Raw genomic sequence first — 19520 nt, 5'->3', positions numbered from 1 at the left:
AAAAGCCTGCTCAGAATCCTGCTCCAGGAAGTAATCTCCCTATCTCCAGGTAATACTAATGGGATGGTTAAGCATCTGAAGAAATACTATATTCTGTATATCTGTTTATATATATAAACACATAAAATTGAATGTGTGTTTGTGTGTGTATAAATTTATGTATGTATGTATGTATATTTATAAAATTGGATGTATCTAGTCTTATGGTTATAGGGGTAGAATAAGGGCAGGCCTCCCATATCAACAAGGGAGGGTAAATAAAGCCCTTTGCAGCTTCTGAGCTGCTGGGTAGCCTATATGGTGCTGTGAAGGTGTTCTGTCACACTAGTTTAAATGCAGTACAAAATTTGATAGACCTTCAAAAATACCTTCACCTCTAATTAACTGGGGACTCCAGGTAGGCCATGACTACCAGTAGGGGAAGTAATGGATTTGATATTAACAGGGACAGACTGACCCATTAACAAGTATATTTTTTATAAAATTTAAATTCAATTAATTAACATTTAGTGTATTATTAGTTTCAGAGGTAGAGTTCAAAGATTCATCAATCTTATATAACATCCAGTGCTCATTACATCACATGCCCTCCTTAATGTCTATCACCCAGTTACCCCCTTTCTCCAGCAACCTACAGTGTGTTTCCTATGATTAAGAGTCTTTATAGTACACCTCTCCGACTTCATCTTGTTTTGTTTTTCCCTCCCTTCCCTATGATCTTCTGTTTTGTTTCTTAAATCCCACATATGAGTGAAATCATCTGATAACTGAATGGATAAGGAAGATATGGGGTGTGTGTGTGTGTGTGTATATATAAAATAGAATGCTACTCAGCCATCAAAAAATGAAGTCTTGCCATTTGCAATGATGTAGATGGAACTAGAAGGTATTATGCTAAGTGAAAAAAGTCAATCAAACAACAACTACCATTAACAAATATTAATATTAGTTCATATTAATATTAATATAGAAAACTGTTACAAGTGATACAGTAGAAGCACTGACAACATTTTTGGTAGACCTGATGAATTACCATCTTAAGCAAAGAATTAAAAAAAAAAAAACAAAACTCTTTGGGATGAAACTATTTCTAGTATGTAGTACATATGCACTATTGGAAAACTCCATAAGGGAAAGGGAACTAAGTATTACTGAACAAAGCATTGTTGATTATGACTTCCTGCACTTTCATTTCAGTTTTGCTATAATAACAAAAATCTAGTGCTATAGGATCTTTTGATCCCAAGGGTCCAAATCAGGTTGGGCATTTAGCTCTGGTTAAGATACTCCATTGGGAATGAAGAAGGAAGAAAACTAGAAGTAGGATGAAGTAGAGTTTCTAAAATTTGACTAATCATGAATACACTATAGTACTTCCCCTTATTGACAGAGAAATACCTTGTTTAGTAAAGGGAAAACATATGGCTGCATGGGCAGACCCAAGAGTGAAGCTCAAGGCTCAGGCATCCATGAGAAGATGTTTCCTTAGGAGTGGGGATCCTGCATCAGAAGTTACAGAGAGATCTTAAGTTCAAATGGGAGCCTGGCCAAGAAAACCTAGATCGTGAGGGCCTGGGCAGAAACTGGATTCACAGACTTCCTGGTGAAAATGGGAGATAACTGAACTAATGAAGCATGAGCAAGCAGAGGCTCTTGAATCTTCAGTTACCAAGGCCTTTTGCAAGAATGAGATATCACTGTCAGACTGGATACTGGTAAATGCTGACATTTACTAACCATAATTAAATCTTTTAGGATGTCTCTTATTATACTAATTCTATAATACAACGGTGCTCTCTTTCTCTCTCTGAGAAAACTGGGTATGACTGAACCTGCATTAAAAGTTCTCAGATAGTTATAAGTTTTGTGTTCTTACATTTGCTTTTAAAGTTTTCCTGTAGCCCCTCAGTATCAGATGCAGTGATCACCTCTGGTTGTCTGCTTGACTTTCTGTAGCACCTCTTCTTCCTCCTAAACTTCTGTGGGCTTAGAAATCTAATATCCAAACTTGTGAGAATTTAGGCAAAGTGAGAATACAGAGGAAATATGTGAGAGCTGGTGAAAGTGCTGGTGGTGGTGATGACGGTGGGACTTCACAGATTTTTTTTTTTTAAGATTTTATTTGTTTATTTGAGAGAGAGAGAGAAAGAGCATGCACACATGTGAGTGGGGGCAGAGAAGGAGGGAGAGGGACAAACAGACTCCACACTGAGTATGGAACCCTACCCTGGGGCTCCATCTCACCACCCTGAGATCAGGATCTGACCCTAAAAGAGCCTGATGCTCAATAGACCGAGCCACCCAGGTGCCCCTTCATAGATATTTTTGTAATGGTAGTGATTATACTTATTTTGTTCAGAGTCCTTTCTGGAATCTTCCTAATTTGATGCTTTGTTCCACAGAGGAAATAGAATAGGTGGCCAACAAGCTAAGTACTATATATATATATATATATTTTTTTTTTTAAAGAGTTATTTATTTAAGAGAGAGAGAGTGAGTATGGGAGGGGGAGGGTAGAGGGAAAGGAAGGGAGAGAATTCAAGCAGACTCTGCACTGAGCAAGGAGCCCAAATCAGGGTTCAATCCCAGGACCCTGAGATCATGACCTGAGCCAAACTCAAGAGTCAGGTGCTAAACTAACTGAGCCACTGAGGTGCCCCTGGCATTACTATTTATTAAACAGGGTTTCTCCTAAGGGTATCTAATGTCCTTCTTTCTTTATCATTGATCAATAAAAAGTTAGAGGGATAAATAAGGTATTTCAGTCAAGAAAAGTATTCCACTGAAATCCAGTGATTTTAACAAATCACATTGAAGGCACAGAGTTAAAACCTTTCATGTCCCTACAAATCAATTCTTCTTCATGATTAAAGAAGCATAAATCATGAGTCTGATTCACTATTTTCTTTTCAAATTAGGTTTTAAATGATTTAACACTATATTACTATGAAGAAAAATGTTTAATACCATATAAAAAGTATTTTCGGATTTGTTCTGAAAAACTAAATTAAACCCTGGCTATAATCCATCAAAAGAAATAGATAGATGATAGCCTCTGTCTTTAAATATATGAAGTTCATAAAAGTTTTCAATTCAATTTTAAGACTATCAAAAAAAATTTTATTGTTATAATGTGGCCTAAGATTTAAATAAATTATGCTCACAAATCAAAAAAGTTAAAAAGCTTCCTAAACACAAAATTAATTTGATTTTCGAATAAGAATTCTGAAATTATTTTTGAATGAGAACTCAACTTCCAGTAATTATTTCTGTTTAATATCTCAAATACCTGTCTTTGTCACTATTTCAGCTATTTTAATGTACAGTAAGTACAAAGGTAAAACCATCCCTGATTTTTAATTTTCTCAAGATAAAAACCAAAAGAAAGCACCCCAAGAAATATGTATGGAAAAGCTGTCATAGACACTAGAGTTGGTGTTACAGAGTATGCCAAAGGAAGTTTAATTCTTTATGGAATGAACTTCTACAAGGCTTCTTTTCTCTGGGATGGCAACGTTATGGATATACCAGTGCCCAAATACATTTGAAGAGCTCAATTCATATACGTACTGAGAAGAACATGAAAACCTATTAACTGTCAAGATTACATAGTCCCAAGACTCAAGGAAAAGGGAACTAAACTCTCTTGAGAACTGCCACTGTGGTGTAAAATGTCAAGAGGATGGGTCTGGAATCCCATCTCTGCAAATCTTACCTCTATCACTTATTAGCCCTTGTTCAAGTTGCATACTTCTCTAAATCTCAGGGTTGCGATCTCTAAGATAGGGATAATGGTACTCTCCTCCGTGGAAGGGTTGTGGTAAGGATTGAATTATATGATGTATTTTAAAAGGCTTGCACAGTGCCTGGCACAAAGTAAGCCACAATATATTTTCACAGTTACATTTACTATTATTAAATGTCAAGCATGATACTAGATTCTTTCGCCTATGTTAAATGCCCATAATAGCACCATGAATCAAAAAAGACTTATTCCCATTTTGCAAATGAGAAAAGTGAGTTATAGAGCAATTACCTAATTTTCCCTATGTCACATCATTAGCAGAGTTCAGGGTCCAGGCGATGTTACTCTAGAACACAAGCTCTTAGATACCTTAACAAATGCCCATCAATCCTTTGTTATATAGTTACAACTACATTCTCCCAGTTTATCACTTGTCTTTTTAACTTTATGGTGTTCCCCATCCCATCATTTCGTATATAGACTTTAATTTTTATGCATTCAGATTTATCAGTGCTTTTCTTCTCTGTTTTTTAGTTTTCCTGGCAGGCTTTATCATGCCAAATTCAACCTGTGTGTATAACCCTTGTCACTCATGTTTTTGTTTTTGTACCTCATCATTTTCTAATTTGTTGATCCATGCGGGGTTTATTTGGATGTACAATATGAGGGAAGAGCCTATCTTTTTTTCCAGATGGACAGCCTGTTATTCCATCACCCTTTAATTGAACAGTCCAGTTTTCTCCACTTATTTGCACTGCTTCCTACATTATTAATACTACAATATATTTGGATTATTTTATGAACTCTGTACTTCGTCAATTTGTTTCTGTGTCAGTATATTTTTTTCAGACTTACAAAAAAAATTACACAAATAGTACAAAGAATTCCCATATGCCCTCATCCAGATTCACCAAACGTTAGCATCTTACATAACCTCAGGGAAATTATGTATAAAGTTATACAGTGTTTCTAGTATAGTGCTGAGATTTGGGGATGTTTTCAGATTTTTCTTTGTACTTTTTTGCACCTTTGTTTAAAAAATAAGGAATATATTTCACTTTAAAAAAGAATAAAGTATTTTTAATAAAAGCAGGTAATAATAATAAATTTGATAAGCTTCCAGAAACTAGCTGGTATGGGTGTAAATGCTTTAGGAATTTGAATGAGAGAGAGAAGTGTGTTTTAATGGAGATGGTGAGATCTAAGTTTAACCTTATAAGGATGTATGGAATGCTAATAGGCAGAAAAGAGACAAGCCAAGTGTTTATAGTCAGGAAAGCACCATAAGCCAAGATACTGAAATAGAAATGCACATGGCTTGTGAAGATCATATCAAGAGTGACTAGGGGCTTAGAAAGGCAAATGCCGAGGAGCAAAAAAAGAGTTAAGTACTTTGTGAAAGACCTCAGAAGCTAAGGTGAGGAATAGGAATTTTGTCCTCTAAGCCAGAAGGGAAGTCAGGAAGAGTTACAAGCAAGGTAAAAATGAATTTATCCAAGAAATCTTTATTTAGCACCTACTATATGCCAGGTACTATTCAATAACAGGGACACTTAATAAAATGTTAAAAATCCTCATGTAAGAACATTCTAATCATATTTTATGAAGACTTACGGGTTATAGATTTGTGGGTCATAGAACTGAATGGGGCTGGGGTAGCTGGGAAGGTTTCACCAAAAAGGCAGAATTTGAGCTGAACTTTGAAGGCTTACGACTCAGGTAGAGAGATGATGAGAAGACATTTTAGATAGGAGACAAAGACGAGAACAGATATGCTCATAAGGTGTTTGAAAACCCATGGGAGGATCCATTTATCTAGAATAAAGTTATTCCAGCAGAAGAAATTGAGGTTGGCTATATGGACAAGTTGTCAAATTGCCAAGAGTCTGGAAATTCAGACCAAAATATTATTGTTTTATGATCTACATAAATTGACCTATAAGCAGTGAAAAGCCATCAAAAGTTACTGAACTCAGAATGACCTTTTGAAAGTCGTTTGGCAGTAAGTAAGATAAAAGAGTAGTGAAAAATATTGTGCAAAAGGGTGAGGGTGGGATTGAAGGAAGAGGATCAAAGACCATTTGGACCATTATTATTACATAATCCAGACAGGAGATGAAGCAGACATGACCTTGAAAGATAGCTAAAGGGATACATATGAGAAATATTTTCAAAAGCAGCATCTGCAGGTCTTAGTGAGACCAACTAGATGTCTGGATTAAAACAAATCATTAGACAAATATTCAAGCACTAACACTGCTAGAGGTGAATGGGTGGGGTTGGGTGGATTTAAAGAATATAGGTTTCTATAGGACTGAGAAAAGCACACGTTCTGGGTACCCATCTAATACATGAAGTTATGTAATAAATATCTGCTATTGGCATTGATTGAGGAAATATAATCTATCCATTTAGAAAATGACAGCTCTCAAATGAATCCTGAAAAAGATCATATTAGTTCTCATCAAATTCCCCTTAGTCATTTCTGTAGGGGAGACCTTATATGATAGCAGATTTAGTCCAGTGGGCATTCAATAAGAATTCATGTGACATAGTATGAAAATAAAGACATGACATCACCAAGACTTCCTAATTTATACAAAAATGCAAGCCTTCTTGATAACTTATATCCTATATAAGCTTCTTACTCAAAAATACTTGTGGCAATCTAGACACTTATTTACATTGACAGATTGGGGCTTTTTTACTCTCCTATAGCACATAAGAATGTTGGTAACATTTTTCAGTCTCTTAGTTCCAAACTCTAGGAAAGGTGGAAAATTATACAAAATAAGAAATGCGTCAAGCTAAGTGCTGTCTACAAGTTAGGTTATATTAATCTCAAAACAACACTGGGAAGAATTGTGTCACCATCGTACAGAATAAGCAGAGTCACAGGTTAATTTACTAAGGTTAAGTGTCTAGTGATGCACAGTCCCAGTATGATGCAAGGATTATTTTCCACCCTGGTGTCGACATCGAAGGTATGTATCAGATCTGGAAAGGACCTTGAGAAGTCCTTGCTTCACACTTCTTTTTAGGCTCACAATAAAACCAGGACGGAAATAAGGATCTTTCCTGTTCCAAGTGTGGATTCAAAAGCTTCACTAGAGATCAAGCAAAACCCTCTTTTACACCCAGCAAGAACTGCCATTTGAGCTTCTTCTGAGTAATGCAGAGTACAGGTTTTTTTCCTCTAACCTACATTTTCGATTCACCTCCAGATGTAAAACTGATGGGGTGGTACAGGTTAGTTACCAGAAAAATAAAAGCATTTGCTCAGTCATAATGTGTTCCATCGCACTCAGACATGTGGTGCTTTAATTGTTTCTCCTGTGAAATACCAACCGCAGACTTCTCAGTCACAATAGAGGAGGGCAAACAAATGTTTTAGGAATGGAGAGGAAAACCATTTTCCTCAAGCAGGAATCAGAACCAGTGATAACCTAGGGGGCAAGCTATATTGCAGAACAGTACTTTTTTTTCCCCTGCCCTACTCAGAAATGATGTTTTGTCAAGAAGTGAAATGTAAATCAAATGTAAAATGAAGAAATTTAAAGTATTTAAGATATAAGCCAAAGTAGACCCATCTTCTTCCCTTTTTTGATTATAATCTTGCAGACTTGCCACAATGACACTCTAAAACGGAGATGACATTTTTTTCCAAGCCCAGATTTTTGCTTCCTCACAGCTTTTGCTTTTTAAGCTAAAAATTCTCTCATTCTTGGTACAATGAATTTTTTGCTAAGTAATTAAAAACCAATTGTGTTTAAACCTTTTGAGATAGTTGGTTTTATGCTGTCTAACTCAGAATTTGGTTTCTAAAACCTCAAATTTAGCATCTCAAGGAAGAATGGTATCTATGGCATGTTTGAAAAAAATGTTTTGAAATGAAGTGATGGACATTTAAAAATAGAACTCAGAGCGCACAGCTTCCCTCCCATCTTTTTTCCACTGGGGGAGGAGAATGACACATCTGCGTTATGCTGCCACAACACTGCTGCTGTGATTCTACTGAGCTTCAGAATGGAGGGGAGCTACAAAGACCACTTGTAATTACAGTGTAGCTGCCACAACCATGCAGGCAGTTTCCAATTAACATACTCGAGATAGAACTAGAAATGGCCCGAACACCTGCCTAACACCTCACTGCCAGCACCTTCCTTTCCTGCTCCCACCCCTCACATCTCTGAAATTCTACTGCACCCCAACCCATCAGGAGCTCTGCCCAACTGTGAGAGCTTTAATACAGCACCAGTATCTTCCCCCATGACCGTTCTCAAGGAGTCTTTGGCTAAATTTTGGATTTCAAGAATATTTAGGAATTAGAGAGCGACCGAGAGAATGTGGAATTTTGTGGGCTAGACTTGAAGACTGCTATTTACTCATTTTTTCCCCTTCTAAGAAAAGCTCGATGAAAATTCAAATAACTAACCTACAGATCAAATTTCAGAAGATAAAGCAATCCCTCAATAACTGCAAAAATTATTTTCTTGAAAATATTATATTTGGCAAAACCGTAATTGCAGTAAGAGAATTAGAGGGTGAAATCACAAAATAAAAGGGCATTAAAATGTACCTTTTGAACCTCAGAGTAAATGAATATTCTGAAAAACAACTGCTTCCAAAGCAAACTGACTTCACCCATGTAAGCATTCAATATTGACTAGAGGAAACATTTGCTTAGAACGCCATTATCAGTGTTCATGAAACATTACTGCTCAGGTTCTGTGTAGGCAAACGCTTCAATGTTTAGTCAGTGGGCACCTTGTAGCTCTATACAAATTCTTCAAATTTGCAGTTAGAGGATTCAAATCCACTGTGGTAGTCAGGAAAATGGACCACCAGGTCTCCTTCCAGAGAAAGATGTGCTGCCTCACTGCCGGTCTTGTGGCCAGCAGATAGCTTCCTGCTGTTGGCTCCCTCAGGCTGTCTCACCCAGAGAGGCCACCTCAACCTGGTAGTATGTCCTCCCCAGGGCAGCCTGCCTCCAGTGACTGAGCCAAACAGACAGCACTGGCATCAGACCTCTTCAACAGGTTGCCAAAAGCTTTGTCAGGCCTGAACCACAGCTAGACATCTCCCTCAGCCCGACTTTTTCCCCCCTTCCTTTCACAATGAACATCCTGGACCCCAAACGCTGGTCTCACTGTCCACTTCGAGAGAACGTAATCATTAGCACGTCTTTTCCATGTCCCTTCTCTCTCGTTCCATTTACCACAAATCTCAAGAAAATGCTAGGTATGCTCATCTTCTTGCATTATCATGGAACTTAAGAGCAAGCACACGTTTTAGGATCTCGACATCACATTATTTAATGAAAGGAGGGAATATAAGTAGATTCCTCCCTGCATCATCTTACTTGGTACATAGAAGAGATAATATGCACCTGTTGAGCAATTCTTTTCTCTCTGAAGATTAAACTATATTTTGCCTATAAAATTACAAATATAAAATATTGTTCATTCAAGCATGTATTCATTCAATATTATTCAATACTGGGTACTCTCTACATGCCAGGCACAGGTGAAAAAGTACTGAAGAAAGTTCCCACTCTAGAGGATGGTGCATTCTAGTGATTGAGATAGGCAATAGATAGAAATGAATACATTGCCAGGGTCTGGAAAGAAAAATAAAGCAAGGTAAGAGAATAGAGAATGATTGGAGAAGCATCTGTTGTTTCGAAACCATAGGTAGAGAGGAATTGCTATCATCCATAAATGGCTGGGGTGGCCTAGTCACATCCACGTTTCATATATCAATTTCCTAGACAGAACATAATATTTTTGTTCTAGTGCAAAACTCATTGCATGCAACTTCCCTAAAATAATATTTCCTCTGCATCGTGAGTCCACCTGCTGCATCAAACATAAAATCTTAAATCTATGTTACTAACCTATATAGCAGTTCTGTCTTGGGGAAAGAGCAGCCTAAGCCATCATAAGCTAGAGTCAGATACAGCTGTCTCAGGCAGATGGCTTTAGTGGGCAACATCATAAGCCTGCCAGATTTTTTAAAATATGAAAGGGTTTTCTGCCTCATTAGTACTTCATGGCTGACCATCCACAAACACCTGGTGTTCAGACTTCTTCCTCTTATGAAAATGCAACCATATACAGTCTTAGCTCAAAGGGGTTTATGTTATATCATCTTTGTCCAAAGAATCTAATACCTAGATAATTTATAAAGGCACAGGTAGGGGAGAACTTACATAGTTCAATTAAGGTGAAAAATTGAAATCAGGACCTACAGGAACTTAAGAGTAGTGGGTAGTGGTAGAAACAAATTAAATTACTTTAAGGCCTTCCCAATTCCCACACTACAGTGTCCAGAGGGAATCCCAGGCTGCCTTTAGAGGTCTTTATTTACACCATCAGTGGAAGAATAAATAGCACAAATGACAGTTTTGTTCTGAGAATAATTGTGTATTCATCTCTTTTATTTCCTTATGCTTTAGGACAACTTTGTTGTCATCTTCAACACATACAGGAATACTGAGCACCACAGTGTCTTTCCTTAATGTGGGAATCAAATCTTACCTACCCTGCTGAACTCTCGTATGAGGGAAAGGGAAGTTTAGAGCAAACTTAATTCAGCTATTGTAGATTTATTAAGTTTTTTAAGAGTATACTGTCCCAAGGTTATAAATTTCAGTTTTTGTATCTGTAAAAGGGAGATAACAACATCTCAAATTCTTCACAAGGTCAGTAAAGGATGTGGTTTAAAGTACAACTGACCCTTGAGCAGTGTGGGAGTTAGAGGTGTGGAATCCCAATTAACTGGAAACCTGGATATAACTTTTGACTCTCCCCAAATTTAACTTTTTTATTTTTAAAAATTAAAACAAACAAACTTTTTTTTTTTTTTGACAGAGAGAGTGAGTGTGCGTGTGCAAGTTGGGGGTGGGCAGAGGAAGAAGGACAAAGAGAATCTCAAAAAGACTCCCCACTGAGCACAGAGTCCAATGTGGGGCCTGATCTCATGACCTTGAGAACATGACCTGAGCCAAAATCAAGAGTCGGATGCTCAACCGACTGATCCACCCAGGTGCCCTCCAAAAACTTAACTTCTGACTGGAAGATTTACTCATTAATTAATACATATTTTGCGTGCTATATGTATTATATATTGTATTCTTACAATAAAGACAAAAGAAAATGTTACTGAAAAAAATCACAAGGAAAATACATTTCCAGAATTGTACTGTATTTATTGGAAAATGGTCCATGTTAAAGTGCACCTATGCAGTTCAAACCCATGTTTAAGGGTCAACTGGACTTTGAAAACTACAGAGTGATTTGGAAATGTACTATTGCAACTGGAGTTTATTTGTTTGGATTAAAATGTTAACACATTATTCTGATATCCTGTATCAGATTATATTATACTCTCAATTTTCAATTAAGCAATAAAAATACATTCATTTATTGGGCAACTTCTATGTTACACCATGGAGAATATAAAAAATGATAGTTATCTCCTATAATCCTATAAGGAGCTTATACAAATCAGATTTGAGAAGGGGAATGTGGGATGATGTGGTTCTGGGTTTTACCAACATTTACTGAGCACTTTCTATGTGCCAGACATCATTATAAACGCCTTATATGTAGTAACTCTTTTAATCTTTAAAAACCCTATGAAAAGAAAACATTTTTATCCTCATTTTACAGATGGGGAAGATAAGGCACAAGAATTTTTGGAAACCTGCCCAAGGTCAGACATCTAGTAACTATTAAAAGTATTGAAGTTAACTCACACATTTAGGCAAGTTAGCTACAGCGTTACTCGTTACGTTTTATTGCATTGCGAGTTGGGCAGAAAACCACAAATGTATCATTAATGATAACAACTAATGCTGACTAACAGTAAATGATAAATGAAGAGATCATCCTGGGATAAGATGGCCACCAAAGTCTTCATGATATGAGCCCAAAGCTATATCCAAACTTGTTTGCAGAATTTAGACAAGAAAAATAAAGGGCAAATGAGACTATTATATTCTATACATACCTTTTTGAGCAAGCAATAGGTATCACTTTATTGAAATATACAAATAGGAAAATACAAAAATCCCATACATACTTTTCAAATATCTCATTGAGTGGTTCTCATTTATAGACCAGATTTATTTCCTAATTAAAACAGAGCAAACATTGACTTAAAACACTGTCTGACTCCTATCCATACACCAGTCTTAAAATAATCTACTTTATTTCAAATAATTATCTATTAAATACTTTCATATAATCAAGACCATTCAAAACTAGCCACTTATAATGGAAAATAACTTGAAATCAAATAATGTCTTTCTATAATAAAAAATGACAAATTATATTCAGCTTATGTGAGTAGCACTGTGTTGGTTTTTCATGGTGTAGACAGGAGGCTGCCCCACTTGCCCCTCTCGAGTTTTGTATTTGTTACAATTATAACATTTTATATATAGGAAAAGAATTTTTTGAGAGCTACTTTTCACATGACACACAAAACAATGGCAAACATGGTTTCTACTTGTTTTAATTTCCAGCAGAACAAGTGTACTTGTTTGCTTGTTGGTCCTGTGTGTATCCCATGTTACTTACCAAACGATACGTCTGGGCCTTTAAGACATTGAGATCAATAAAGTTTTCTTCATTGTCTGTCTCCTCTTCCTTAGGAAAAAAAAAAGTAAATAATTGTAAAAAGAATGTATTTCCAGTTTTTACATGCATAATACACTAAGTTCAACACAAAGACTAATGCAGGAAAGGGTATTTAAAAGCCTAGTGGTGTGCATAAAGTAGGGCATAATGTTATTAGCAGCTCATCTGTTTTTTGAGGTTTTGATGGTACCTTTTAAAATAGGGCCTTTTTATAGTCACTGAAAAAGGAAAAAAAAAAAAACAGAAGGTAGGGCTGCTGCTGTAAAACGAGGGATAAAGAAGAATAAAACAAGAGTGTTATGGTGAGTGCTATGAAGTGTGTAAGCCTCATGTTTCAAAGACCTTTACCCCTGGGGCAAATAATACATTATATGTTAATAAAAATAATAATAATAATTAAAAAAGAATAAAACAAGAAACACTGAAGAGTGGTATATCTAAAAGAGAAGAGATAATGGAAGAAGTGAATGGCAATTTTGAGAACATGACTAAAATGGACAAAAATGAGGTTGACAGACACAGAATATCTTCACCTGCTCCCAGGACCAGTCCCATTAATGCATAATTTTGACATCTCTTCTCTTACATGCTCAAGTTTAATAAATAAATAAGATTAGTCATTAGTACTGTCTGGCCCATAGCCCCTCAACTCTAACCTTGTATTAACTACTTAAAAGGATAGTTCAGGTATATTCTAAGCTGGTCCTGATCCCTGGGCCAACTGATATGGGGGGCAGGGTCAGAAGTGACCCTTGGAGAGGCAATCCCTTTCCCAAAATACAAAAATGGAGTCTGGGGAGGTTCTAAAGCATATAGAACAAAGAAAGAAAAAAAAGCTCCCCTTTCTCTTCAGAGGTCTTTAGGTGGGTGAATCCAATCTAGTAAGGACTTAAGGACATGGTAAGACAGTGAATGGAACTGGTCCTCAAAGGAAAACAAAACAAAACAAAACAAAACAGTAAGTGTGTGTTATTTGGCAGACATTTCCACACATACAGTTCTACAAAGCTGCAGTGGGAGATTTCAAAGATGATCTTTATCTTCAAGAACTCATTCAGATGTAAGAGTGGTTCTGAAACCTGCAGCATCAGCATCAGCACCAGCAAGACCCGGGAGCCTGTTAGGATGCAGATTCTAAGGTTCTATCCAAGATCTACTCCGAAACTCGGGGGTGGGGACACTAAGGTAAGCTATGAGAACTACGCTAATCTTTGGGGGAATTGGAAAAATTTTATGAAATATGAAGCAATATAAATGCAGAGTATAAATACACTCAAGTGACATTTACTTTTTTTATGTTTACATTTTTTTACGTTACTTTTTCAGAGAGGCAGGGCAGTGGAGCACAGAGGTGTGGACAAAATTGATGTGATTGTTTACATCTTAAATCTTAGCCATAAATGCAGATGCACACCTTTGAGATCCAGCTCAGTGTATTCTGTGTTTGCACTGCTGATGACCTACTTAACAACCAGAGTAAATGACCGAACTGCCAATGACTCAAGGCCCATGGAAGAAGAGACAAGTTTATTATGCTTTTATCATAACCTCATCAGTACTGTTTACATAGGGAATCAATAAATATTCGTTGAATTAGTACTGGATTAAATGCTAATAGGTAAAAAGCTTTAATAGTAGGCAGTCAAAAAAAGGATTTATGTTACTAAATATTACTAAGAGAGCATTCAAAAGGAATTCAAATATAAACAGACTTAGAAAAAAGTTTCAAAATAAACTAAGAGGATTCTGATTTCAGTAATATAGAAGACACTCAATAATTTTCCACTATTTCTTTGCATATAAGTACATAAGTACTATGTACCCTCTTAATTCTCTAACTGCCAGTTACTAAGTACATGATTATATACAGCAGGTGAAAATATTATTTTGTGATCAATACTTCTTTTATCTTTTTTTAAAGAGTTATCAACGTGTCCTATCTTGACAAGTCTAAAATTAAAGGATTCTAATTTCTAGATGATTATAGCAGAACTTCACTCTGTCAGAAACAATTTTTTTCCAACCTTGAGCCACCGCACAAACTCTGGCAACAAAATAATGTAACATCCCACAATCCAAACGTTTTTTGGCACTCATCACCTTAGCGAGAGGGATGGGAGAGGTAATGAAGGGCTACTTAGACAACATGATGATAATAAGAAAGAAAGAAAGAAAAGGGAAAATTCAAGAGACTCGACATAAGGGAGCCAGCAGCCTCAGAGGCAACCCTTTAAGGAAGACCTTCATTTTGGTCTAATGATAGTAGGTCTTTACTGTACAGTTGGGAAGGAATGTGCAAAGAGGCTGTTTTCTAGTTTGTTTCTCTAATTTACACACCTAATGATGCTGCTTTGGACTTTAAAGGTGCTTAGAAAAAAATGAGCTATAATTTCTAAAAGTTACATAGCAATTTGCTGACAGTTGATTATGAGTCAAATATTTAAGGAACACCCCACTTTGCACTAGTAACATGGAGATACAAAAAAATGCAAAGGTGGTTTCCATCCCTACAGAGTCTTCTTTCTGACTAGTAGGTTTTTGCACTTTTTTCCCCTTCACTGGCAGTTTTGAGTTATGTCCCTGAAGCTAAATGTCAATGCACTAGGACCAGGTTTCTATCGATAAACCATTAACTAATAAATACTTATTAAAAAGTGAAGATGAGGAAAATACCTGAGTAAAGTAAATGAGGTCAACGAATGGGAGTATGCAAGAACTTAACATTTTCTGAGCCTGAATGGGAAGATCTATTATACAAAGAATAAAGTCGGAACTCCTTAAAATAGCCAAAATGATCTGGACCTGGTCTATCTTTCCTGTGAATCTTAAACCACACACATGCATACACCCACCATCCTTAGGAAATCTGGCCCCAGTGGTCTCTCAGTTCCTTGATCAAGCTAAGCTCGCTCCTGCCTCAGAGCTTATGTACATGCATTTCCACCAGGGTCTTGCTCAACAGGTGCTCAATAAAACACGTGTGGAATGAATGAACATATACTTACCTTAACTTTTAAAATGTATCATACTTTTAAAATATATCTTATAAATTGATTAATTTTCCTTCTATAAATAACAGAATTAGCTTTTTCCTATTAATGGTTTAAAATATTTATACTGCTGGTAAAATTCAAGTTAAAAACTTTGACAATACAAAGAAGCATAGAAAAGGAAATAATCAGGGTGCCTGGGTGGCTCAGTTGGCTGAGTGTCTGCCTTCATCTCAGGTCATAATTGCAGAGTCCTGGGATTGAGCCCTGCATCAGGCTCCCTGCTCAGTGGGGAGTCTATTGCTCCCTCTCCCACTTGTCCTCTCTCACTCGCTCTCCAATAAATAAAATCTTAAAAAAAAAAAGAAATAATCATCCATAACCTTTCTACCCATATATAACTAATGTTAACATATTATTATTTTTTCTTTTTGGTATATTTTACATACTTGGGTTTATGCATACAGCAGAAATTATCATCTCTATATCACTAACATTTCTTTGTAAACAATTTTTATGGCTCCATAATATTCTACTATTTGGAAATAGTCTAATTTACTTAATGGTTAGTTTCAGCAATTGCTAGAAAACAATGTAGCATATAATAGCTTAATAAATTAGCTGAAATATAGAATATACTTATTATCTAATGATTTATTTACTTTTTGAAGATTTTCTTTCTTTCTTTCTTTCTTTCTTTCTTTCTTTCTTTGAGTGCAAGCAGGGGGAATGGCAGAGGGAGAGAAGCAGGCTCCCGGCTGAGCATGAAGCCCAATGCGGGGCTTGATCCCAGGACCCTGAGATCATGACCTGAGCAGAAGGCAGATGCTTAAAAGACTGAGCCATCCAGGCACCCATTATCTAATGTCTGAAAAAGTCACTTGGAAAATGTAATTGATTTATGGCAATAAAATACACTTTAAAAAAAGGTTTTGTCCCCCTACTATTTTAATTTCAGATCAAAGGTATACTTCCTAAAATATCAGGGTCAATCTAGCTCTGGTTCTGTGAAAGTGCTTTTTTTCCCTACCATGTTAATAGTTTAATCTGTTATAAAGACTTGATCATGTGGTTTCACAATATGAATAGAATGTTAAGAATGGTAAAGGCCCAGATGCTGCCAAACAACTTAAAAAACGTTGGTACTTAAAACTGTTTTTAAAATCTCCTAAAGGGTAGTACTTATCCTAATTTTAGAAGCATATAGGAGTTCCTGAGAAATGAACAGTGTTCTTACAAAGTAGAATATATTAATCCTAAACCCTACTATTCTTTTGTAAATTCTATATTATTTATGGTTTATTTCAAATCACGAATGGTTGCTAACAAACTATTTACTCATATAACTAGTAGTTCACTGTTTCCTGTTTACAGTTTAAGAACTTCTGCTATAATTCAGACTTCAATCTTTAGAAAACATGAGCATTAACTTAACTAATGGTCTAAACAACTGATACTTGGTACCCTATTTTAAAAGCATTTCTTCTCTAGAAGCAATGAAATGAAATACATTCCTAAAAATGGAAGTTTGGGGGAATTAAGAGAAGGGAAAGGAATTCAAAGGTAAAAAGAAACAAAAAGTTCAGTAGCACACATACCACAAATTCTTCATCCACTTTATTTAATGTTAATTCTGCATCATCTTCTGGGACAGTTTCTTCTTCTAATTCTTCCACTGGGTATGTTGGTCTAAAATAATAAGGCTTAGTATGTGATAAGAGTTAAAAACAAAACATTTTAGCATGACAAAAAGGTATAATGTGAATTTTAAGAACCCCTTCTATGCCAGATCTTGTCCTTTTTTACTATGTGCCCTTCCATAATCACTACTACATGTCTGATGTATACTTTTGAAACTTTCTATTTTTAGTTACGTTAGTTATGTTAGTTGTGTTAGCTCTACGTAAAGAAGCAAAAATGTTTATCTCCAAATTTAAAGAATAAATATACACAACTGGGAGGATAAAATACATATTGTTATCCAACATTCTTTTTCACTAAGTTGCCACATTTAAGTACATATACATTTTTCTCTTTTTTCCCCTATACCTGCACTATTCTACTGAACAATAGTACCATAACTAATTTAACTAGAAACTTAGCCTGAACATTGAGGTGGTTTTTATTTTTATTTTTTTAAAGATTTTATTTATTTATTTGACAGACAGAGATCACAAGTAGGCAGAGAGAGAGGAGAAAGCAGGCTCCCTGCCGAGCAGAGAGCCCGATGTGGGGCTCCATCCGAGGACCCTGAGATCATGACCTGAGCCGAAGGCAGAGGCTTAACCCACTGAGCCACCCAGGCGCCCCATCTAGTTTTTTTTAACTAAACAAAAAATCATCCTGTACATTCATCATTATGTCCATCATTTAGAATAAATGTATATAATAGCTGGGTCAACAACTTTGTACATTTTATTATTTTTCCATATGTTCCAAAAGCCAATTTCCATAATGTTACCCTAATATGCACCCCCAAAAACAGTGACTCCATTTCCATATGTTCATATATACTGCAAACAAACTTTAATCTTTGCCAATCATATAAGTGAAAAATCTCTTGTTTTAATTGCATTTCTTGAAGAGAGTAAGTGAACACCTTTTCAAGTTTTAATTGGTTATTGGTATTTCTTTTTCATTGAAATGCCTATTTATGGCCTTTGCCCTTTTGTATATTAAGAAAATGTTTTGCCTAACTTGTATTAAAAATATTCCTAGTTTATCACTTAAAATCTTGGCTATTCAGGACTGTTATAATTCTTATTACATAGATTTGGCAACTTTTCCTTGCATGGATGCTAGCAGTTTTAACATCATATATACAAGGTTTTCCTTCACATGACACATTCCACCCCTCTTTGACCTTTTAGTACCCTACAGTTTCATTTTTCACATTTACATCGTTGACCAATTTGAAATTTATTTTGATGGAATAAGAAGGGTTCCAGCTTTCTTCTAAATCTAATCAGTGGTCCTAACACTAAGTATTGAACAACCATTTCTCCAACAAGATTAACGACATATATTTCCCAGATTAAAAATAACTGAAAATATTTAGGTTTATTTCTGGAAACTCATTTAAAAATCCATACCTCAGACATATTAATAAAATATAAAAATCAACATAAAGTACTAAGAACCAAATCAATCTTCTTAAGGAATAAGTTCTCTATTTCATTAATTAGAATTAGAGACTACCTCAAAAGCAATGTTCTTCTAGGATTTGCTTTGACATATTTAATATATAAAATAATAATCTATAAATATATAACTTCTATGTAATTTATATATTACATAGCTGACATACTATCTGATGCCTACTTTCAGTATTTTCCCTCTTATTCTTCCCCATGTATTTTAACAGTCCTTATAAATTATTCAAATCACAATACATGGTCAAGAATTAGATATGCCTAGAAACAAAGGAAGTACAAAACTGATTATTGGTTGAGATATTAATCACTTCAGGTGAATTTAGAACACATTGGGCGGTAAATTTAATAACATCTAAAAATGCCAAAATGGAGTAGCACATCTCATAACTTTTCTTGGAGTCTAATAAGGAAGTAATGTGAATCCATATAGTTATTCCTTATATTGCACTAACTGGTAATATTTAGGCTGAAGCATATGAAATTGCCATTTTTTAGTTCAATCACAGGTGAATATCAGCAATTTCATATGGTTCAAGTTGATGATGACCTAAGTCAAGTACATTTTTTTAAGGTACTTATTAATAAGAGAATAGATTATTTACATGAGAATGTAATTGAATATACATTAAGATATTAACAGGGAACAATATATACACCTTTCCAAAGAAATTTTTTCTCATCCCAAAGTACTGCTTGCTCAGGTTTTGCCTAAATAATTCTTTCCACAATCTCTAACCAGTCAATAAGTCCAATCTTGAAAGAACCAAAATTATGTATTTCCTAACTATATCTTACATAAATGGATAGTTTCTGAATATTTTATTCTCTTATCCATGTGATTAACATTTATTGAGCATCTATGATATACAAAGTGCTATGCTAACTGCCATACAGTACATATAAAGAGTTCATAGTTTCTTGCAAGAAAGCCAAACCTGTAAAAAACGATTTCAATACCATAAGATAAATACAAGCACGGAATTAT

General features: G+C 35.5%; 1 protein-coding gene across 2 annotated transcripts in view; it reads right to left on the bottom strand.

Moving 5' to 3' along the window:
* IFT57 (intraflagellar transport 57) overlaps window positions 1–19520 on the bottom strand; it is a 53067-nt gene that overhangs the window by 29149 nt on the left and 4398 nt on the right. For both annotated transcript variants that reach the window (XM_032349851.1, XM_032349844.1), the window contains 2 exons: window positions 16979–17069; window positions 12331–12399 (listed from right to left, as the gene is read on the bottom strand). In XM_032349851.1, the coding sequence (XP_032205742.1) occupies window positions 12331–12399; window positions 16979–17069 (160 nt within the window). The remainder of the gene's footprint in view (window positions 1–12330; window positions 12400–16978; window positions 17070–19520) is intronic.

Source organism: Mustela erminea, chromosome 1 (assembly GCF_009829155.1).
Source record: "Mustela erminea isolate mMusErm1 chromosome 1, mMusErm1.Pri, whole genome shotgun sequence".
Lineage (NCBI taxonomy): Eukaryota > Metazoa > Chordata > Mammalia > Carnivora > Mustelidae > Mustela > Mustela erminea.
This window is presented reverse-complemented; position numbering and strand designations above follow the sequence as displayed.